Here is a 22,471-nt window from a genome sequence, read left to right as displayed (position 1 = left end):
TGAAGATTAAGATTTGGCTGTACGGAGGGAGGGCTCAACACAGGAAAGTGAATACCTGTTTGCAGTGCAGGAAGATGGCCCTAGCTATGTAGCCACACAGTGTTTCTTCCTTGAGCATTTTTTAGGAGCTCAGGGTGGTTGCTGCTGACAGTGCCTTGGGCCATGTGGGAGTTGGGTAGGGTGGAGCCTTAAGGAGTCACCAGGGTGGAGCTAGTGTAGCTCACTACACTAATGCACAGTGCAGGGAGTACTCAACCCAGGAAAGATGGTGCCCATGGGTTGTGGAGGAGGGGAACGCAATACAGGGACATTGGCAGCTGTCCCTGCAGCCCTCACCCCAAAGACACTTAACTTAGTCTCTCTCTGTTTGACTCTGGGGTCCCACCAAGCTGCCCTCCCTCTGCAAGAGGCCAAGGTGAGTGAGTGCCTGCAAAAGTTTGTGTGCTATTCTTTTTTTGTTTTGTTTTAACTAACCTTTATTGTTGAATGTATTACAGATGTCCCCCCTTTTTCCCCCCATTGACCTCCCTCCTCCCCAATCTTGCCCCCCTCCTGCCTTCCCCACACTATTGTCTGTTCATTGGTTATGCATATATGCACATAAGTTCTTTGGTTTATCTCTTCCCAGCCCACCTCCTCTTTTCCCTTTGAGGTTCATCAGTACTTCTTAATTCCTTCATCTTCTTCACACATCCCCCCAACCCCCTCCCCCAAGCAACAAAAAGTTCTCTGTATCTATGAGTCTGTTTCTGTTCTGTTTGCTCATTTTGTTTGTAGATTCAATTGTTGATAGATATGTAGTTATTGCCATTTAATTGTTCATATTTTTGTTCTTCAACATTTCATATAATACTGGTTTGGTGGTGATGAACTCCTTTAGCTTTTTCTTGTCTGGGAAACTCTTCATATGTCCATTGATTCTAAATGATAGCTTTGCAGGATAGAGTAATCTTGGTTGTAGGTTATTGTTTTTCATCACTTTGAATATCTCCTGCCACTCCTTTCTTGCCTGCAAAGTTTCTTTTGAGAAATCTGCTGACAGGCTTATGGGGGCTCCTTTGTAGGTAACTACCTGCTTTTCTCTTGCTGCTGTTAAGATTCTATCTTTGTCTTTAACCTTTTGTATTTTGATGATGTTGTGTCTTGCTGTGAGCCTCTTTGGGTTCATCTTGTTTGGGACTCTGTGCTTCCTGGACTTGTATGTCTGTTTCCTTCACCAAGTTAAGGAAGTTTTCTGTCATTATTTTTTCAAATACATTTTCAATTTCTTGCTCTCTCTTCTCCTTCTGGCACCCCCAAGATGTGAATGTTGGCATGCTTGAAGTTGTTCCAGAGACTCCTTACACTATTTTCATTTTTTGGATTCTTTTTACTTTTTGCTGTTCTGATTGGGTATTTTTTGCTTCCTTATATTCCAATACAATGGTTTGCTTCTCGGCTTCACCTACTTTACTATTGATTCCCTGTAAATTATTCTTTATTTCAGTTAGTGCATCCATTTTTCCATTTTTTTTTTTGTTCAGATAGAGTGGGAGGGAGAGAGAGAAACATTGATGTGAAAGGGACACATCGAGTGGCTGCCACCCGCATGACCCAACCAGGGCCGGGGACAAACTGCAACCGAGATACATGCTCTTAGCGGGAACCGAACCCAGGTCTCTCTGGACTGCAGGCCAATGCTCTAACCGCTGAGCCAAACCGGCCAGGGCCTGACTGGTCCTTTTTTATGCTGTTGATACTCTCACTGAGTTCCTTGGAGTTCTCCTTAAGTTCCTTGAAGGTCTCACTAACTTTCTTGAGCATCCTTATAAGCAGTGTTTTGACTCTGCATCTGATTGATTGCTTATCTCCCTTTTGTTTAGTTCTTTTTCTTGAATTTGTTCTGTTCTTTCACTTGGGACATGTTTCTTGTCTCCTCATTTTGGCTGCTTCCCTGTGATTGTTTCTATGTATTAGGCAGAGCTGTTATGTCTCCTAGGCTTTGTAGGGTGGCCTATTGTAGTAGGTGTCCTATAGGGTCCAATGGCACATCCTCCCTGATCACCCAGCTGGACCCCCAAGGTGCACCCCTTGTGTGGACTGTACACCCTTCTGTTGTAGTTGAGTCTTGATTGCTGTTGGCACATCAACGGGAGGGATGTACTCAGCTTGATCAGCTTCAAGGACTGGCTATGCCCACTGACCACTGACCTCTGACTACCTTGGAGGATCAGCTGTGCAGGGCCCACCACACAGAACAAGACTTACTTCAGCAGGGCCCTAGCACCCACTGAGTCCACTCCTTGAGTGTGTCACTTGTGGAGATGGTTGGATGGTGGTGCTTTGATGTGGTCTGAAGCTGTCCACTGGGTGTGCTGGCTCTGGGGCAAGGTCAACCACTGCCTGTGTTCTATCCGGAGCCACCAGGCAAAGTGATCTGCAGATGGCTGCTTCTTGTGCTGGACTTGGAGGTGTCCAGGAAAAGCCAAGTTGTGCGTCAAGGTTGGCTATTTCTAGTGCCAGGCCTGGGACCACTTAATGAGAGGTATGGGGCTCGCTGAGATCAGATGCTGCTTGTTTGAGAGATTTTAGGAAAATCTGTAGCAGGACTCCAGACAGGCCAATCCTACGGTAAAGCCACTAGAAACAGCTTGGGTGCACCCAAAGGTTGGGTGGGGCAGGGCCTCAGGGAATCAGCAGGGTGGGACAAACAATGTGAGCCAGGTTGTTGGAGTCCCAGATATGGTAACCATCTGCTGCCCCAGGGAAGGGTTCACCAAAGGAACAGCAGCCTCCCACAGCAAGTTTGTCCCGGAGAAAGCTGCCCCTCCAGTCCTCACCCCGATGCCGATGCCGATGCCGAACAATTCAGTTCTTCCCTGTGTGTCTCTGGTGCCTTTCAAGCTGCCTCCCCAACGCTGGAACCCAGAAGGAACGAGTCTGAGTAAGTCCATGCGTGGGACCTTTAAGAGGAGCAGCCTGGGGCTCCAGCCGCCTCAGCCCCCCTCAGCCTCAGTTCCCACTGGATTTTCCAGCCAGAAGTTATGGGGATTCCCTTCCTGGCACTGGAACCCTGAGCTGGAGGCCTGGTGTGGGACGGGGACCCCTCAGTCCTCAGGGAGGATTTTCCCAGCCAAGGTACCCTCCTGATTTTTATCTGCCACACGTGGGTGTGGGACCAGCCTGTCCGCCTCCGCCCTCGTACCAGTCTCCATGTGGCTGCTTCTTTAATTCCACAGTTGTAGGGCTTCCATTCAGCTCGGTGTCAGGTGGTTCTGAAGGATGGTTGTTCTGTAGTTTAGTTGTAACTTTGATGTGGTGGTGGGAGGAGGGGATACTGCGTTTACCTACGCCACACTCTTGACTGGAAGTCCTCCTATTCTTTTCTTTTTTTTTTTCTTTTTTATCCTCACTCGAGGATATTTTTCCATTTATCTTCAGATGGAGTGGGAAAGAGGGAGAGAGAGAAACATCCATGTGAGAGAGACACATCGATTGGTTGCCTCCCGCCCGACCCTGACCAGGGTTGGGGACCAAACTGAAACTGAGGTACGTGCCCTTGGCTGGAATCGAACCCGAGACTCTTTGGTCTGAGGGCTGATGCTCTAACTGCTGATCCAAAATGGCCAGGGCTATGTGCTATTGTTTTAAGATGACACTGAGTTTTCACCAGCCTTCTGTCTCACCCGAATGGACAGAATCCCTCCTGATTTTCACAGCAAGATGTTATGTGGGCTCCTGTTCCCGGTAGTGGTGTTCTGGGCTTAATTAGCCCTGTTTTGGCCTGAGATCCCTCACTTTTCAGGGGGAACCTCTGCAGCTGAGATATCCCCCTAGATTCTCAGCTACCACATGTGGGTGCGGGATTCAGTTTGTTTTGTGTATCTGCCCCTCCTGTCAGTATCAGCGTGGCTTCTTCTGTAAATCCTTGGTTATAGGACTTCTGTTCAGCTAGTCTTCAGATGATTTTCCAGGTTGACTGTTCTATAATTTAGTTGTAATTTTTATGTCATGGGAGGACAACCTTGTCCTATTCTGCTATCTTGAGCAAAACCCAAACATAGAATTCTTGGATGACAGTTTTGTTTTGTTTTTCCTGACAGCACTTTAAAAATGCCAAATCACTGCTTGTAGGCCTCATGGTTTCTGATGTGAAAATCAGCTGTTAATATTATTAAGGATCCACTGTACTCCCTTACTGCTTTCAAGATTTCTCTTTGTTTTTAGCTTTCAAAAGTTTGATTATAGTTTCTCTCAGTATGGATCTCTTTGAGGTTGTCCTTCTTGCAATTCATTGAGCTTCTTGGAGTTTTCCTTTTAGTATGTGGACTCAAATTAGTATCTGGTGACCCTTCATTTCAGCCTGATGAATTTCCCATAGTATTGCCTCTATGGTAGGTCTACAGCAACAGATGTTCTCAGTTTCTATCTAATAATATCTTCATTTCATCTTCAATTTTATGTATAATGTTTTAACTAGTAGACTATATTTTGAGTAACTTTATGTTTACAGGTAAAAAAAAAAGTGAGAAAAAAAGCACAGAGAGTTCCCATACACCCTCTTCTCCTAACCCCACAATTTCCCCTGTTAACATATTGCACTATTAGAGTACAGTTGTTGAAACTGATGAGTCATTTCCCTAGATTTATTTTGAACTAGGTGTTCTTATATTTTATAAACAATAATATTGGTCAGAGTCACACTGGATAAGTGTACAGTTCATAACATAAGTCCTGACTACTGTAGAAATTAAGAACTGATCTATAAAATTCAGAGATTTTACAGAGTAAGAAAAGTATCTATTTTTTTTAAATTAAGCATTTCCTTGTCTATTTCCCCTAGTTTTATCATTGTGGTTGACATTCTTAAACAATATATTGTTTAGTTTTGTGTTTTATGTAAATTGTGTTCATGTAAATTGATTCATGTCGCATGTATTCTTCTGTGACCTGCTTTTTCTAAAATTTACGTTTTTGCTATTCATTTATCTTGATATGTAAAGCTGTAGTCCATTTATTTTCTGCTGTGTACACTGCTGCATAATAGTCTGTTGCAGAGAATAAAAACACAGTTTATTCTGTTTTTTAAAAAACCGATGAGCCAATATCGACATATTATTATTAACTAATGTCCAGGTTTACATTAGAGTTTACTCTTTGTGTTGTGCATTCTATTCAGTGTTTGGACAAATATATAATGACATGTATCTAACATTACAGTATTATATAGAATAATAGCTTCACTCCCTGAAAAATCCATTGTGTTACACCTGTTCATCCCACCCTCCCACCCCAAAATCCCAGTAAATCACTGAGCTTTTTTTAACTGTCTACATCATTTTACCTTTTCCAGAATGTCATATAGTTTGAGTCGTACAGGATATAGTGTTTTCAGATTGGCTTCTTTCAATTAGCCTATGTTTTTAAGGTTTATCCATGTCTTTTTGTGACTTGATAGCCCTTTTTATTATTCAGTCATATTTCATTGTTGGGATGTACTACAATTTCTTTACCTATTCACCTATTGAAATACATCTTGATTGCTTTCAAGGTTTGGCATTTGTAGATAAGACTGCTACAAATATTCCATGACTAGGTTTTGTGTCATCATAAGTTTTCAAGTCATTTGAGTAATAACCTAGGAGTATAATTGCTGGGCCATATGGTAAAATTTTGTTCAGTTTTCTAAGAAACTGCCAAATAGTCTTCCAAAGTGGCTGTATGATTTTACATTCCCATGACCAAGGAATAAGACTTCCTGATGCTTCACATCCTCGTCAGCATTTGGTGTTTTTAGCATTTCTTATTTTGGCTGTTCTAAGAAGTGTACAGCAATACCTTGTTTTAATTTGTAATTCTCTAAAGTCGTATGATATTGAGCATCTTTCTATATGCCTATTTACCATCTGTATATCTTCTCTGCAGGTGTTTCTGTTCCAGCCTATGCCCATTTCTTAATTGTGTTTTTGTTTTGGTATTGTGGAGTTTGAAGAGTTATTTATATATTTTACATATTAGTCCTTTATGAGATATGTGTTTTAAAAATATTTTCTTCCAGTCTATGTCTTATCTTTTCATTTTCTTAACAATGTCTTCTTTTTTTTTTTTTTTAATCCTCACCCGAGGATATTTTTCCATTTTTTGTACAGATAGAGTGGGAGGGAGAGAGAGGAAGGGAGAGAGAGAGAGAAACATCGACGTGAAGGGACACATCGAGTGGCTGCCACCCGCACGACCAACCAGGGCCGGGGACAAACTGCAACCGAAGTACGTGCCCTTAGCGGGAACCGAACCTGGGTCTCTCTGGACCGCAGGCCGACGCTTTAACCGCTGAGCCAAACTGGCCAGGGCAACAATGTCTTCTATAGAGTTGAACTTTTTAATTCTTTTGTGTTCTCTTTTATTTATTTTTTTATTATTGTTGAAAGTATAACAGATGGCCCCCTCCTTCCTGCTCCCACCCTCTCCTGCTTTCCCCATACTAATGTCTGTGTCCATTGGTTGTGCATATATGCATATAAGTTCTTTTGTTTATCTCTTCCCGCCCTCCTACCCCCCACCCCATCCTGAGGTTTGTCAATCTGTTCCCTACTTCCTTGTCTCTGGATCTGTTTTAATCAACAGCTTATTTTGTTCATGATATTCCATACATAAGTGAGATCATGTGATACTTGTCTTTCTCTGACTAGCTTATTTTGCTCAGCATAATAATCTCCAGGACTCTCCATGTCGTCTCTAAGGGTAAGAGACCTTTCTTTCTTACAGCTGCATAGTACTCCATTGTGTATATGTACCACCGCTTTTTTATCTGCTCATCTACTGATGGGAACTTGGGTTTTTTCCAGATCTTAGCAATTGTAAATAACACTGCTATGAACATGGGGGTGCATATATTATTTCTGATTGGTATTTCAGGCTTCTTAGGATATATTCCAAGAAGTGAGATCATTAGGTCAAATGGCAGTTCAATTTTTAATTTTTTGAGGAAACTCCATAGTGTTTTCCACAGTGGCTACACCAGTCTGCATTCCCACCAGCAGTGTACTAGAGTTCCCTTTTCTCCACATCCTCGCCAGCACTTGTTGTTTGATGATTTGTTGATGGCAGCCATTCTGACAGGTATGAGGTGATATTTCATAGTCATTTTAAACTGCATCTCTCTGATGGTTAGTGATGGTCAGAATTTTTTCATATGTCTCCTGGACATTTGTATATCCTGTTTCGAGAAGTGTCTATTCAGGTCCTCTGCCCATTTTTTAATTAGATTGTTGTCTTCCTTTAGTTGAGTTGTATGAGTACTCTATATATTTTGGATATGAACTCCTTATCCGATATCATTGAAAAATATGTTCTCCCAGAGAGTGATTTCCTTTTCATTTTGATGCTGGTTTCTTTTGCTATGCAGAAGCTTTTTAGTTTGGTGTAGTCCCATTTATTCATTTTTTCCTTTGTTTCTCTTGCCCTAGGTGTTGTATCAGTGAAAATTCTGATACGTATGATGTCTGAGATTTTTATGCCTACATTTTCTTTTAGGATTTTTATGGTTTCATGCGTTACATTTAAGTCTTTTATCCATTTTGAGTTTATTCTTGTGTATGGTGTAAGTTGGTAGTCTAGTTTTTTGTTTGTTTGGTTTTTTTTTTTTTTGGTATGTGCCCCTAGCAGGAACTGAACCCAGGACTCTCTGCTCCGCAGGCCAGTGCTTCAACTGCTGAGCCAAACCGGCCAGGGCTAGTTTCATTTTTTTGCATGTACCTGTCCAATTTTCCCCGCACCATTTATTGAAGAGACTGTCTTTACTACATTGTGTACTCTTGCCTCCTTTGTCAAATATTAATTGACCATAATGCCGTGGGTTCTCTGTTCTGTTCCATTGGTCTATGTGCCTGTTCTTGTGCCAGTACCAGGCTGTTTTGATTACAATGGCTTTGTAGTATAACTTGATATCTGGTATTGTGATTCCTCCCACTTTGTTCTTCTTTTCTCAAGATTGCTGCAGCTATTTGTAGTCTTTTTTGATTCCCTATAAATTTTGGGGTTTTTTTCCCCCCTTTAGGTGGGACAGGAAAGCTTAGAGGGTGTTGGAGTTGTATATTTTACTTTTCCAAAATTGGTTAGGCACTGGTAAAACCCCAGTAGGTTAGGCTCTGGTACAATAGTTTGAGAGTAGTCTTTGCTAAGAACAGAATATTCTGGGCATATTTAAAAGTTGCTGCTATTCCTCTTCCCCTGTGGAAAGACAAGGGTCTTTTTTCTCCAGTCACTGTGAGAACCTGATAGGGCTCCAGGTAATAAAACTCATAAAAGTATAGGTGTGTCCTCCAAGACTGGGCCCCCTTTGGAATTTGGAACTCTCTAACTCCCCCACCCCCCCCCACCCCTGAACTTCCAACAGTTCAATTAAAGTTCAGGTTCTGTTACCCTAGTGCTGGTTCTCACTGAGTTTTCCTTTCTTGCATTTCTATTCTGGTAAATTGTGTTTCTTTGTATCCATCTGTCTAGCTCTTCAATTTAGGAGGTCATTGGTATTTCCTATGCCCTGACTTCTCAAACAAATCTGTGAGAAGTTGATATTCAGGTTCAGGTTTCTTTTTCTTGATATGTGGGCAGGACAGACAACTTCCAAGCTCCTTACATGCCTAAATGGATTACCTTCATTTTTTTAAGTTGATTTATTTTCTTTAAAGAGAGAGAGGATGGGAGAGGGAGAGAGTAATAGAAACATCGATAAGAGAGAAACATCCACCAGCTGCCTTCTGCATGCCCCCTGCTGGGGATTGAGCCTGCAACCTGGGTGTGTGCCCTGACCGGGAATCAAACCAGGACCTCTTGGTCCACGGGTTGATGCTCAACCACTGAGCCACACCAGCTGGGCTTTTTTTTTTTTTTTTTAAGTTACTTTGATGCATATAGAATTCTTGGTTGACAGACCTTTTCCTTTCATCACTTTCAATTTGTTATTCCACTGTCTTTGCCCTACATTATTTCTACTGAGAAGTCAGCAATTTATCTTATTGTAGATTTCTTGTAAGTGATGACTCTTGCATCTTTCTGTTTTCAAGATTTTCTAATTTTTCGTGGGTTTCAACATTTTACTGTGAGGTGTCTGCTATAAATCATCTTGTGTTTGTCCTACTTGGAGTTTTTTTAGTTTCCTGGATGTGTAGATAAATATATTTCATTAAATTTGGGAAGTATTCAACCATTATTTCTTTAAATATTTGTTCTGTTTTATTCTTCTTCTTGTCTTTGTCCTGTACTCTCAATATGTGCTTGTTGGTACAATTAATGATATCTAACATTATGATTTATTTGTGCTCTTGATATAGCATAATATCTTTGGTCTGTCTTCAAGTTCATTGATTATTCTTCCAATTCAAATGTGCTCTGGTGCCCTTATACCCAAGTGCTTGTTTTTACTTATTGTACTCTTTAACTCCAAAATTTCATTTGATTCTTTTTAATAATTTCTATTTCTTTGTAGATATTCTCTACTTAATGAGACATTGACATCATAATTTTCTTTAATTCTTTTTTATTTCTGATCATAGCATGACATGTTTACTCCTTTGTTGGGAGAATCTAATTCCTTTTTTGATGAATATGTACTCCTTGCCTTGCACATTTAAAGTTACTTCTAATTCATCTTTGCTTCTTTTTCAAGCTCCTACACCTCCATAACAGGTTCTAAAGTCAGTCTTTAATGTTTATTTTTAAAAATATGTTTGAATTGATGTTTTAGAGTCAGAGGAAGGGAGAGAGAGATAGAAACATCAATGTGAGAGAGAAACTTCGATTGGCTGCTTCCTGCACTCCCCCACCAGGAATCAAGCCCACAACCTGGGCATGTGCCCTGACTGGGAATCCAACCAGGACCTCTCAGTCCATGGGACAATGCTCAATGCTCTGAGCCACACTGCCTGGCAGCTTTTAATTTTTTAGAGTTCATTTCTTTCATTTGAGGGTAAGGTCATCTATCTATCATATAGAAATTCAATATTTTTGGGTCAGCTGATATCCTTTCTTGGTTTCTGCTGTGGACATTGGAATTTAAAAAAAATTTTATTGTTGTAAAATACACATAACATAAAATGTACCATTTTAACCATCTTTAAGTATACTATTCAGTAACATTAATTATACTCACAATGTTGTGTAATGATTACCACTACCTGTTTTTTAATATTTTCCATTCTCCCAACAGAAATGCTGTAGTCATTATAAGTAATAATCCCTCATTTCCTCTCCTCTTGTATATATTCCTCATACACACACACACACACACACACTATTTTGTTTATCTATTCATCTGTTGATGGGCACCTGAATTCTTTCCAGCTTTTGGTTATTGTAAACAATACTGCAGCCTGGCTGGTGTGGCTCAGAGGTCGAGCATTGACCCCTGCGCCAAGAGGTCCTGGTTTGATTCCCAGTCAGGGCACATGCCCAGGTTGTGGGCCAAATCCCCAGTGGGGGGCATGCAGGAGGTGGCCAGTCTATATTCTCTCTCATCAATGTTTCTATCTCTCTCTTCCTCTCCCTTCCTCTCTCTCTAAAATCAATTTTTTAAAAAACAGTTTTTGAAAAAAATAATACTGCGTTTACCATTGCTGTGCACGTATCTGTTCAAGTTCCTGCTTTCAATTCCATTGAGGAGCCAATAAATTATTTTTCATTGGAGCAGCACCATTTTACATTCCCATCAGCAATGCACAAGGATTTCAATTTCTCTAGATCCTCGCCAACATTCATTATTTTCCATTTTAGTGATAATAGCCATTCTAATGGGTGTGAAATGGTATCACATTGTGGTTTTTATTTACATTTCCTTAATGACTAGTGTTGTTAAGCATTTTTACATTTGCTCATTTGCCATTTGTATATCAGGTACTTTGTCTATTTTGTAACTAGGTTGTTTGTTTATTGTTGAGATGTGGGAGTTTTTATAAATTCTTGTTATTAATCCATTATCAGATATATACGTTGCACATGTCTACTCTTATTCCATAGATTGTCTTTTTACTCTCTTAATAGTGTCATTTGATGTATAAAAGTCATTAATTTTGATGAGGTCTAATTAAATTATTTTCCCCTTTTTTGCCTGTGCTTTATAGTGTCATATCCAAGAAATTATTGCAAAATCCAATGTTGTGACATTGTTTCCTCTGTTGTCTTCTAAGACTTCTATGCTTTTTGCACTTATGTTTAGTACTTTTAACTGTTTTGAGTCAATTTTTGTATATAGTATAAGTTAAAATCCAATGTAGTTGTTTTACAGATGGACAGCTAGTTTTCTTTGCAACATTTATTGAAAAGACTATCCTGCCCTGGCCGGTTTGGCTCAGCGGTTGGAGCATCGGCCTGCGGACCAGAGAGTTCCAGGTTCAGTTCCCACTAGGCCTTAGCGGCTAGGGCACAAGAAAGAAAGAGAGAGAGAGAGAGAGAGAGAGAGAGAGAAAGAGAGAGAGAGAGAGAGAAAGAAAGAAAGAAAGAAAGAAAGAAAGAAAGAAAGAAAGAAAGAAAGAAAGAAAGAAAGAAAGAAAGAAAGAAAGAAAGAGAAAGAAAGAAAAGACTGTCCTTTTTTTCCCCATTGAATGGTTGGCATTGTTGAAAATCAGTTGACCATATATTTGAAGGTTTGTGTCTGGACCCTCTATTCTGTTCCACTGGTCTGTATGTCTGTATTTTTGCTGATTCATATTTTTTTGGTTACTGCTGCTTGGTTGTAATCTTTGAAATCAGGAAATGTGAACAAATAAGAAATTGTGTTCTTCATTTTCAAGATTGTTTTGGCTAATAAGGGTCTTTTGAGGTTCCATATGAATTTTAGGATGAGTTTTTGCTGTTTCTACAAAAAAGTCACTGAAATTTTGATAAAGATTGCATTGAACCTACAGATCATTTTGCATAATATTGTCATATAACAATATTAAGTCTTTCAATCCACGAATACAAGATATCTTTGCATTTATTTAGGTCTTTAATTTCTTTCATTGATGTTTTATAGTTTTCTGTGTACAAGTCTTTTACCTGCTTACTTAAGTTTACTATTATTTTTTTCTTTTGATGCTATTGTAAATGTAACTGTTTTCTTACTTTCTTTTTTGAATTGTTTAACTGTTGTATAGAAATACAAATGGATTTTGCTTGTTGATTTTGTATCCTGAAACATTGCTGAATTTGTTTGTTAGCTCCAACAGATTTTTTTTTGGTGGACTCTTTAGGGTTTTCCACACATAAGATAATATCACTTGTAAACAGAGATTATTTTACTTCTTTCTTTCTGATTTGGATGCATTTTATTTCTTTTCTTGCCTAATTGCTCTGTCTAAAATTTCTAGTAATATGTCTTAAAGGAAAAGCTTTCAGTCTTTCACAATTCAATGCAATGTTAGCTGTGAATTTTTTTTTTAGCCAACACAGGGAAAGGTGGGATCTGCTAACATTTACCATCTGTCAAAGCTATCCAGAATATGTCGAAGCTGGGAAGCTGGGAAATGACACTCAGTTTTCAAGCCAAGTATATGAGCTCTCCCACAACACAGATGTGTGCCAGAAAGGGGACTGTAGTCTTCATCAACTTTCCTGCCTTTTTGCAGAAGTTGGAGGTAGGGAAATGGGTGCCAACCTGATACTACCATTCACTTAATGTAAGCCTTCTGCAACACAGAACTGTGAAAAATGGGATCAGCCTTTTTTCATCATCTGATAAAACTACCCAGAAGAGCTGTTTGACTTCAGGAAGCTGGGAGATATGGGAACTGCCTGCCACTCAGCTCCCAAATTTGCTAAAACAGTTCTTCTACAAGGCAGAGTAGTAGAGCTATGGGTATGGTGCCTAGCTCTAATAGCAAGGCCTTCTAGTGTTCTTGCTTATTTTCCATAGATTTTGTTGAATAAATACTAATCAATCTGCTGTAAGCCCTTTGATCAGTCTCAGAAATATTTGAATGATTGTCCTTGCTAATACTGATCAGCTTATTAGTTTGTCTCTTCAAGGGAGAGATTTCCTTAAGGTTTTCACATGGCCATTTGAGAAGGGCTCTCACTTTCTTGATGGATTTCTTTGAAACACAAAAGTTTTTTATTTTAATTAAGTTAAATTTATTACTTTAAATTTTTTTCTAGCTTGTGTTTTTATATCATATCTAAGAGGGCTTTGCTTAAATTAACACAAAGATTTACTCCTATGTTTACTCCTAGTTGGTTTATTTATTTATTTATTTGTTTGTTTTTGTTACAGATGTTTCTCATTTTTCCTACTCCTAGTTGTTTTAAAGTTGCACCTCTTACAATTAGGTCTTTGATCCATTTTGAGTTCATTTTTGTGCATGGTATGAGATAGGGTTTCAAGTTATCATTTCCTTTTGGATAGCCAATTGTGTCAACACCATTTGTTGTAGGTGCTATTACATGAGTCTTCTAATTCATGGACTCGAGATAGCTTTTCACTTATTTACATATTCTTTTGTTTGTTAAGGATTGTTTATTTTATTTTTATTTTTTGTTAATCCCCACCAGAGGCTATTTTGCCATTGATTTTTAGATAGAGTGGAAGGGAGGAAGGAAAATATAGAGAGAGAAACATCGATTTGAGAAAGACATATCAGTTGGTTGCCTCCCGCATGACCCTAACCAGGGCTGGGAATCAAACCTGCAACCTAGGTATGTGCCCTTGACCAGAAATCGAACTTTCAAACCTTCAGTCCTTTGTTTGGCTCTAACAACCCCTGAGCCAAACCAGGCAGGACAATTTATTCTTTAATTTATCTTAGCAATTTTTTTAGTTTTCAGTTTACAAATTTTTCACTTTTTTAGTTAAATTTATTCCTAAATATTTTATTCTTCATCCTATTGTGGATAGAATTGGTCTTTTTTTCCTTTTTTTAAAAAAATATTTTTATTGATTTCAGAGAGAGGAAAGGCGGGGGAGAAACATTGATGGGCTGCCTCCTCGGGTAGGGATTACCAAAAAAATTTTTTTAATGGAATCTGCTTACCAATTCTGGTGTTTAAAAAAAAAATAAAGTTCTTCTTGTGCTCTGACTATCCTTCTATCAGCCAGAAAAAAATTATCCCACTTCTTTTTTTTTATTATCCTCACCCAAGGACATTTTTCCATTTTTTGTTCAGGTAGAGTGGGAGGGAGAGAGAGGAACAGAGAGAGAGAGAGAAACATCGATGTGAAAGAAACACATCGAGTGGCTGCCACCGCACGACTGACCAGAGCCGGGGACAAACTGTAACCGAGGCACATGCCCCTAGCGGGAACCGAACCCAGGTCTCTTAGGACCACAGGCCAACGCTCCAACCGCTGAGCCAAACCGGCCAGGGCAAATTATCCCACTTCTAAGGGCTCATATAATTGCATTAGTTCCAACAAAATAATCCAGGATAATCTCCCTTTTATTTATTTTTATTTTTTATTTATTGATTCTAGAGAGAGAGGAAGGGAGAGGGAGAGAGAGACGGAAACATTGATGAGAGAGAACATAGACTGGCTGCCTCCTGCATGTCCCCCACTAGGGAGCAGGCCCATGACCTGGGCATGTGCCCTGACTGGCAATTGAACCGGCGACCTCTTGGTGCATGGGTCGATGCTCAATTACTGAGCCACACCGGCTGACGATAATCTCCCTCATTTATTTATTTAGTTAGTTAGTTAGTTAGTTAGTTAGTTAGTTAGTTAGTTATTTAGTTATTTATTTATTTTTGGTACGTGCCCCTAGCGGGAACCGAACCCAGGATTCTCTGGTCTGCAGGCCGATGCTCCAACCGTTGAGCCAGACCGGCCAAGGGAATCTCCCTCATTTAAAGCCAAATGGTTAGTAATTTTGATTATATCTACAATGTCCCTTTTGCAGTGTGATATAAAATATTCACAGGTGTTGAGTACCAGCAGAGGGGAGGGCAGGGCGGGCAAGGCTATGTGGAAGGAAAAAAAATATTCACAGGTGTTAACTTGAGGATGTGAAAATCACGAGATCCGTATTTCTACCTTCATCAGTCTTGTTTCTTGCAAACTTGGTGAGCTTATTAGTTCTAGTAGTGTTTTAGTGCATTCCTTAAAGTTTTCTCTATATAAGATCATCATGTCTGCAAATGAAGGTAGTTTCACCTTTTCTTTTCCAAACTAGATTCTTTTTCTTTCTTCTTTTGTCTGATTTTTGTTTCTACTTTTTAGGATTTTTATTACGGATAGGTATTGTATTTTTGTCCATTGCTTTTTCTAAATATTTTTTTCTCTTTATTTTAGAGAGGTGGGGAGAGAGAGAGAGAGAGAGAGAGAAACATTGATTTGTTGTTCCACTTATTTTGTGTTTATTTGTTTGTTGTAGTTAATCCTCACCCAAGAATATTTTTATTTACTTTTATTTGTTTATTTTAGATTTTTTATTAATTTATTTTTGTTACAGATGTTTCTCCTTTTTTTCCCCATTGACACCCTCCTCCCCATCCTTCCCACCCCATACCCAGCTTTGTTGTTCATGTCCATTGGTTATGTGTACATGCATATAAGTTCTGTGGTTTATCTCCTCCCTCCCCCCACCATTCCCTCTTCTGAGGGTTGTCAGTCTGTACCCTACTTCCACGTCTCTGGGTCTACCCAATTCCTCAGACTGTTACGTTCATTATATTCCACAAATCAGTGAGATCATGTGATATTTGTCTTTCTCTGCTTGGCTTGTTTCGCTTAGGATAATACTTTCCAGGTCCCTCCATGTTGTCTCAAAGGATAAGAGACCTTTCTTTCTTACAGCTACATAGTACTCCATTGTGTATATGTACCAAAGCTTTTTTATCCATTCGTCTACTGATGGATACTTGGGCTGTTTCCAGATCTTAGCTATTGTAAATAGTACTGCTACGAACATGGGAGTACATATATTCTTTCTGATTGGTGTTTCAGGCTTCTTAGGGTATAATCCTAGAAGTGGGATCACTGGGTCAAATGGCAATTCAATTTTTAGTTTTTTGAGGTAACACCATATTGTTTTCCATAGTGGCTGCACCAGTCTGCATTCCCACCAGCAGTGTACTAGAGTCCCCTTCTCTCCACACCCTTGCCAACACTTGTTCTTTGATGAGTTGTTGATGGCAGCCATTCTGACAGGTATGAGGTGATACCTCATTGTTGTTTTAATTGGCATCTCTCTGATGATTAGTGATGTTGAGCATTTCTTCATATGTCTCTTAGCCATTCATATGTCCTGTTTGGAGAGGTGTCTATTTAGTTCCTCTGCCCATTTTTTAATTGGGTTCTTTGTCTTCCTTTTGTTGAATTGTATGAGTACTCTATATTTATTGGAAATTAACCCCTTATCTGATATATCATTGGCAATTATGCTCTCCCATACAGTGGGTTGCCTTTCTATTTTGATGATTGTATCTTTTGCTGTGCAGAAGCTTTTGAGTTTGATGTAGTCCCATGTGTTCATTTTTTCCTTTGTTTCTGTTGCCTTAGGTGTGTATCAGTGAAAATTCTGCTGCATGTAATGTCTGAAATTTTGTTGCCAACATTTTCTTCTAGAGTTTTTATGGATTCACGGGTCACATTTAAATCTTTTATCCATTTTGAGTTTATTCTTATGTATGGTGTAAGTTGATGGTCTAGTTTAATTTTTTGCATGTAGCTGTCCAATTTTTTCAACACCATTTATTAAAGAGGCTGTCTTTACTCCATTGTATGCTCTTGCCTCCTTTGTCAAATATTAATTGAGCATAATGTTTTGGGTCCATTTCTGGGTTCTCTGTTCTATTCCATTGATCTATGTGCCTGTTCTTGTGCCAATACCAGGCTGTTTTGATTACAGTAGCTTTGTAGTATAACCTGATATCTGGTATTGTGATCCCACCTGCTTTGTCCCTCTTTTCCAAGATTTCTGTGGCTGTTAGGGGTCTTTTTTGGTTCCATATGAACTTTTAAAGTATTCTAGTTCTGTGAAATATGTTGTTGGTATTTTGAGGGGGATTGCATTGAATCTATAGATTGCTTTGGGTAGTATGGACATTTTAATGATGTTAACTCTTCCAATCCATGAACAAGGTATGTGCTTCCACTTTTTTATATCTTCTTCTATTTCTTTTTTCAATGTCCTGTAGTTTTCTGCAAATAAGTCCTTTACTTCCCAAGAATATTTTTCAATTGATTTTTAGAGAAAATGGAAGGGAGGGAGGGAGAGAGAGGCAGAAAGAGAGAGACACCGATGTGAGAGAGACACATCGATTGACTGCCTCCTACACAATCCCCACCGGGGCCAGGGATTGAATCTACAACCAAGATACATGCCCCTGACCAGAATCAAACCTGTGAGCCAACACTCTAACCTCTGAACCTAACTAAATGCTAACTTATTTATGCATTCATTGGTTGATTCTTGTATATGCCCTAACCAGGGAATGAACCTACAACCTTGGTATATTGGGACAACACTCTCGCCAAGTGAACTACCCAGCCAGGGCTCTAAATCTTGATGGGCTATCTAAATCTTAATGAATATGATCATGTGATTTTTGTCTTTTATCCTGTTTGGTTGTTTTTTAAGAATGATTTATTGATTTTAGAAAAAAGGAAGGGAGGGGGACAGAGAGATAGAAACATCAATGCAAGAACAAAATATCGATTAATTGCCTCCTGCACACCTCTTACTGGGTATCAAGCCCACAACGTGGGCATGTGCCCTGACCAGGAATCGAACCAACAACCATTTGGTGCATGGGCCGACGCTCAACCAACTGAGCCACTCTGACCAGGGCCCTTTATCCTGTTAATATAATGTACTAAATCAATTTATTTTTGTGTTTCTGGGATAAATTCCACTTGGTCCTGATATATAATTTTTTTCATATGTTGATAGATTCAGCTTGCTAGTATTTTAATGAGAACTTGGTGTTATATTTACGGTATTATTTCTTCTTTAACTGTTTGATAGAATTCATCATTGAAGCCATCTGGGCCTAAATTTTTCTTTGTGGAAAGATTTATAATTACTAATTCAATCTCTTTCTTAGTTAACTATCTGATTTTTTTTTTTAATCCTCACCCAAGGATATTTTTCCATTTATTTTCAGACAGAGTGGGAGGGAGAGGTAGAGAGAGAGAGAGAGAAACATCCATGTGTGAGAGACACATTGATTAGTTGCCTCTGGCATGACCCTGACCAGGGCTGGGGACCAAACCACAACTGAGGTGAGCCCTTGACCAGAATTGAACCTGCAACTCTTTGGTCCACGGGCCGACGCTCTAACTGCTGAGTCAAACTGGCCAGGGCAGCTATCTGATTTTGTTTAGAAAAATTCTGTCAAGTACAAGGTCTCCACGGTAAACTCTAGCTAGTATTGTTGCTGATCTGGCCCACTGTGAATGAACTGAATACAATTGCGATTGGTTGTTAACTTACGTAGTCAAACAGGTAGGATAGCGTCTTGTGTTAGTGCTCTGGAAATCATTTCAAACATAGTCTGATTTATAAATCATTTAATTTTAAAGACTAGTTTTTAAATGTAACAATGCCTACTAGCCTTTTTATCAGAAACCTTATACAACTCTTCAAATAAGAAGTTAAATGCCTAGTAATATTTTATTTTATTGTTTTGGAAGGTTTGTAAACTTTTCTTACTCCCTACAAAATATATGCATTCCAAGTGGAGAAACACAACCTCTGTCCTTCAGTGCTGCTTCTCTTGTTTATAATTTTACTTCTAAATACAAGTTTTCTCACTGGCTGTTTTTAACATGTTCTTTTCAGTAGAGATTTTGATATATGTTGCTTGCTTTATTGAACCCATAGACCTTGACTGACTACTACATGTTAGGCTTGTGCTGGGAGCTCTGATAATCTTTCTGCAAGAAATCAGATTAGCTTGGCAATATACATATTGTATGTATATTAAAAAAGTAACCCTGTATATGAAACAAAGTATATGAAAATGTAGATTAGATTCATAAATAGACTTCTAGCAGTATTAGTAATATTTTCACAGTAATTCAGTGAATGGACTCACAACACAGAGCAATTTGTACATATTTCATTTTGAAATGCATATATTAAAATCTCACATATGAGGGAGGGAGGGAAGGCTATTACAGTAGTATAATAACCACCCAAAATATTGCTCCTCTTCTGGCAGTTTCTGGCAGTTACATTGTTTTTTATGATTTCTAATAGAAAAACAAGAGGAGCATATCTTACAAGTAAGCAGAAAAATATAGATGCACATAGTTTATAAAGCTCTTCAGGTCATCTTGTAACAAAGTCTTGATTCTTTCTCTTAGACCAGAAGATCAATTCAGAAGTTATTAGAATGGGAAAATAACAGATTATATCACAAGGTAAGTAGTTTAAGCAAATAAGTTCCCCATTTATATATTTTTGTCATTAAATAGAAAAAAGTGGGAATTTTTCAGGCCACAAAAGAATGGATTAGAGAATTAATACTCAGTTTTCAATATATGTTCATTATCCGGTATTTTAAAATGCTGTTTTGGATCTTGTACTTATTCTTGGATTGTTTTTAGTGATTTATTCAAATGTATAGGTAATAGTATGAATTGATATCAAAATTCTTAACAAACTGTACTTTCTTAGCTTGCTTTACACTGGAAGTTGACTAAAAGGAAATGTGAAACTAGCAATATGATGGAGTATGTAAGTATGCAGTTGTTTTTTAATTAAACATTTTTGGATCCCACCTAAGTGTTATATTTTACTATATTTATCATTTGTCAAATCGTCTTTCTACCTTTTTTCTCCTCAGCCTGAACTTTTATCGGTTGAAACATAGAAACATTTTCTTCCTTCCACCTTCTTTAGATTTGTAGCCAACATAAAATATCTTGAAAGCTAGTAATTATTTAGGTCTTAGAAAAATCTCAGCTAGTGTGGTCAGATGAAAATATTGCACAACTTTAATCTTTTAACATAGGTGCAAACCATTGCATACGGTGATGGGCACAGCTATAATCTTGTCAAAACTTGCTTAATGTAGGAACTGAATCTGACTTCTGAATTCATTTGTTTGACTTTTTTTCTTAGCTGACATTTAACTTTAAAAATATGTTTTCACTGATTTTTTCTAGAGAGGAAGGAAGAGATAGAAACATCCATGTGAGAAACAGCCATTGGCTGTCTCCTGCACGCCCCCTACTGGGGATTGAGCCCACAACCTGGGCATGAGATTTAATTTTTAATAAAGACACCCTAGTTTCTATATTTTTTACTAAAAGTTATGCAATCTTAATCATAAAACAAATCCACATATAGCCAAGGTGATAAATTCAGCATCATTAACATTGAAAAGAATGTGAAATGTATCCAAGTTTAAAGTTGCTGACATGCAGTATATATTTAACAATAAATATTCCATCTCCATTTCAAAAATAAGGTTTATTGCCCTGGCTGGTTTGGCTCAGCGGTTGAGCATCGGCCTGCGGACCAGAGAGTCCTGGGTTCAGTTCCCGCTAAGGGCATGTACCACCAAATAAATAAATAAATAAATAAATAAATAAATAAATAAATAAATAAAATAAGGATTATTATGGTATCCATCTCCACTTTGAATAGTTTTGGAGGGGAAATGTACAAATGACCACAAATTTAACATCTATAATAAATGTATGTATTGAATTTATATAAGTTTATAAATATCTTAGGTTTTCATTATTATATTTTCAAACCTTTAATTAAAATGTTTTAATCAATCTATTTGGACACTTTGTTTTTTATTTTATTTTATTATTTTTTTAATCCTCACCTGAGGACATTTTTTCATTTATCTTCAGATAGAGTGGGAGGGTGGGAGGGAGAGAGAGAGAGAAACATCAATGCGAAACAGACACATCCATTGGCTGCCTCCCACACGACCCTGACCAGGGCTGGGGACCGAACCGCAATCAAGGTACATGCCCTTAATCGGAATCGAGCCCGAAACTCTATGGTCCACAGGCTGACGCTCTAACTGCTAAACCAAACTATCCAGGGCATGGACACTTTATTTTTTACAAAAAACTTGTAAAAGGTGGTAATACTTAACCAAATAGCGTCTTTAATTGAAAAATATATAGATTTAATATTTTCAAAAAATATTTTTTCTTTATTGATTTTAGAGAGAGAGGAAGGGAGAGGGAGAGAGATAGAAACATTGATGAGACAGAACATGGATTGGCCACCTCCTGCATGCCCCCCCACTGGGAACTGGGCCCATAACCCAGGTATGTGCCCTGACCAGGAATCAAACCAGCGACCTCTTAGTACATAGGTCCATTCTCAACCAGTGAGCCACTGGCCGGGCTAGATGTAATATTGATAAAGGTATTTTTCTAATCTGTATAGCACAATTTTTATCCCTTCCACTTTGTTAACAAAAGAAAAAGGAAGAAAGGTAGGGGTATGGAAGAATATAATAATGTAATAGGATTTACTGTTCTGCATCTAAACAGTTATTTTAAATCAGGTAATAAAAACTGTTAGCTATAGTAAGTACTGATATTTGCCAACTTGATTTAATTTCCAATCTAGCAAAAATGTATGGTAAGTTCTTTTTATAACTGTTTTATAGATTTCACTTACTTTATAGTACAGGAAAAAATATAGTCCTGTGAAAAATGAGCATAGACTTTCTGGGATATATGTAAGTTATAGTAAATGAAAATTATTATGTCAATATATTCTTGTTTGTTTTTATTTTGCAGGTAATACTAATAGAATTCTTACCAAAATATCCCATATTCCGACCTGACTGAGGAATTTTATTCAGTCACTTCTGTGTTACCTGTCATTTCCTACCCTTAGTGCCTTGTAGATGATTTTGGAATGAAGATGGTCTCCTTTGCTGTGTTCAACTTATTCTTTATAATGGTAGAATATTCTCCTCATTCTTTCATTTGTATTGGTTTAGGAAGAAAATTTGCACATTTTTTTGTTGTTGTTAAACGAGGCTTGTGTTTTGCACTCCCAGTTTTTAAATAAATACACACATTCATGTGTATATGTATAGTTGCCATTAAAGATAAAACATTAGTGTTGGCATTAAAAAAACTTGTTCTGAGCATGCCGCCTTATAATTTTCATACTCGCTGTTTCTAAATATGCATCATTTTTCTAGGCTACTTTAATGCTCTGTAATCCCTTATTGAACATACATAAATAAGCTTTTGGTAGCTCTTAGCAATGGTTTTACTCCTTCCTGCTTTTAAAGGACATGCAATTAATAACACTGGTTTTGTCCTGCACTTAGCTAAATTATCACTTATGTTAGTGGATAAAATATTTAAACTTCTAAAGACTTGTAAATACTGTCTCTTTGCATAATGTAAAATGTGGTATGCCATGGTTTACAGAATTTAATATTACTCTTACTGTATTGCCAACAATTCTGCGTAGATTTTAATATCAATGAAGTTTGTAAGCATCCTTTTGAATGTACAGACTGCTAACATGCTGCTGTATGGCAAAGCCATGAGTATGTTAAAAATTCCAGCTGTAGGACAGGG

The 22,471-nt window shown here is 38.2% G+C and overlaps 1 protein-coding gene across 1 annotated transcript in view; it reads left to right on the top strand.

Moving 5' to 3' along the window:
• The window catches only part of CHIC1 (cysteine rich hydrophobic domain 1), a 41,988-nt gene extending 19,969 nt beyond the window's left edge, over positions 1–22,019 (top strand). The window contains exons 4-6 of the mRNA XM_036270900.1: positions 19,256–19,312; positions 19,569–19,628; positions 21,671–22,019. Of these exons, the coding sequence (XP_036126793.1) occupies positions 19,256–19,312; positions 19,569–19,628; positions 21,671–21,721 (168 nt within the window). The 3' untranslated portion in view covers positions 21,722–22,019. The remainder of the gene's footprint in view (positions 1–19,255; positions 19,313–19,568; positions 19,629–21,670) is intronic.
• Positions 22,020–22,471: the final 452 nt, after the last annotated feature.

The sequence above is a fragment of the Molossus molossus genome, unplaced genomic scaffold, assembly GCF_014108415.1.
Source record: "Molossus molossus isolate mMolMol1 unplaced genomic scaffold, mMolMol1.p scaffold_m16_p_2, whole genome shotgun sequence".
NCBI classification, from domain to species: Eukaryota; Metazoa; Chordata; class Mammalia; order Chiroptera; family Molossidae; genus Molossus; species Molossus molossus.
Note: the sequence above shows the minus strand (reverse complement) of the source record. Positions and strands in the feature narration are given on the sequence as shown.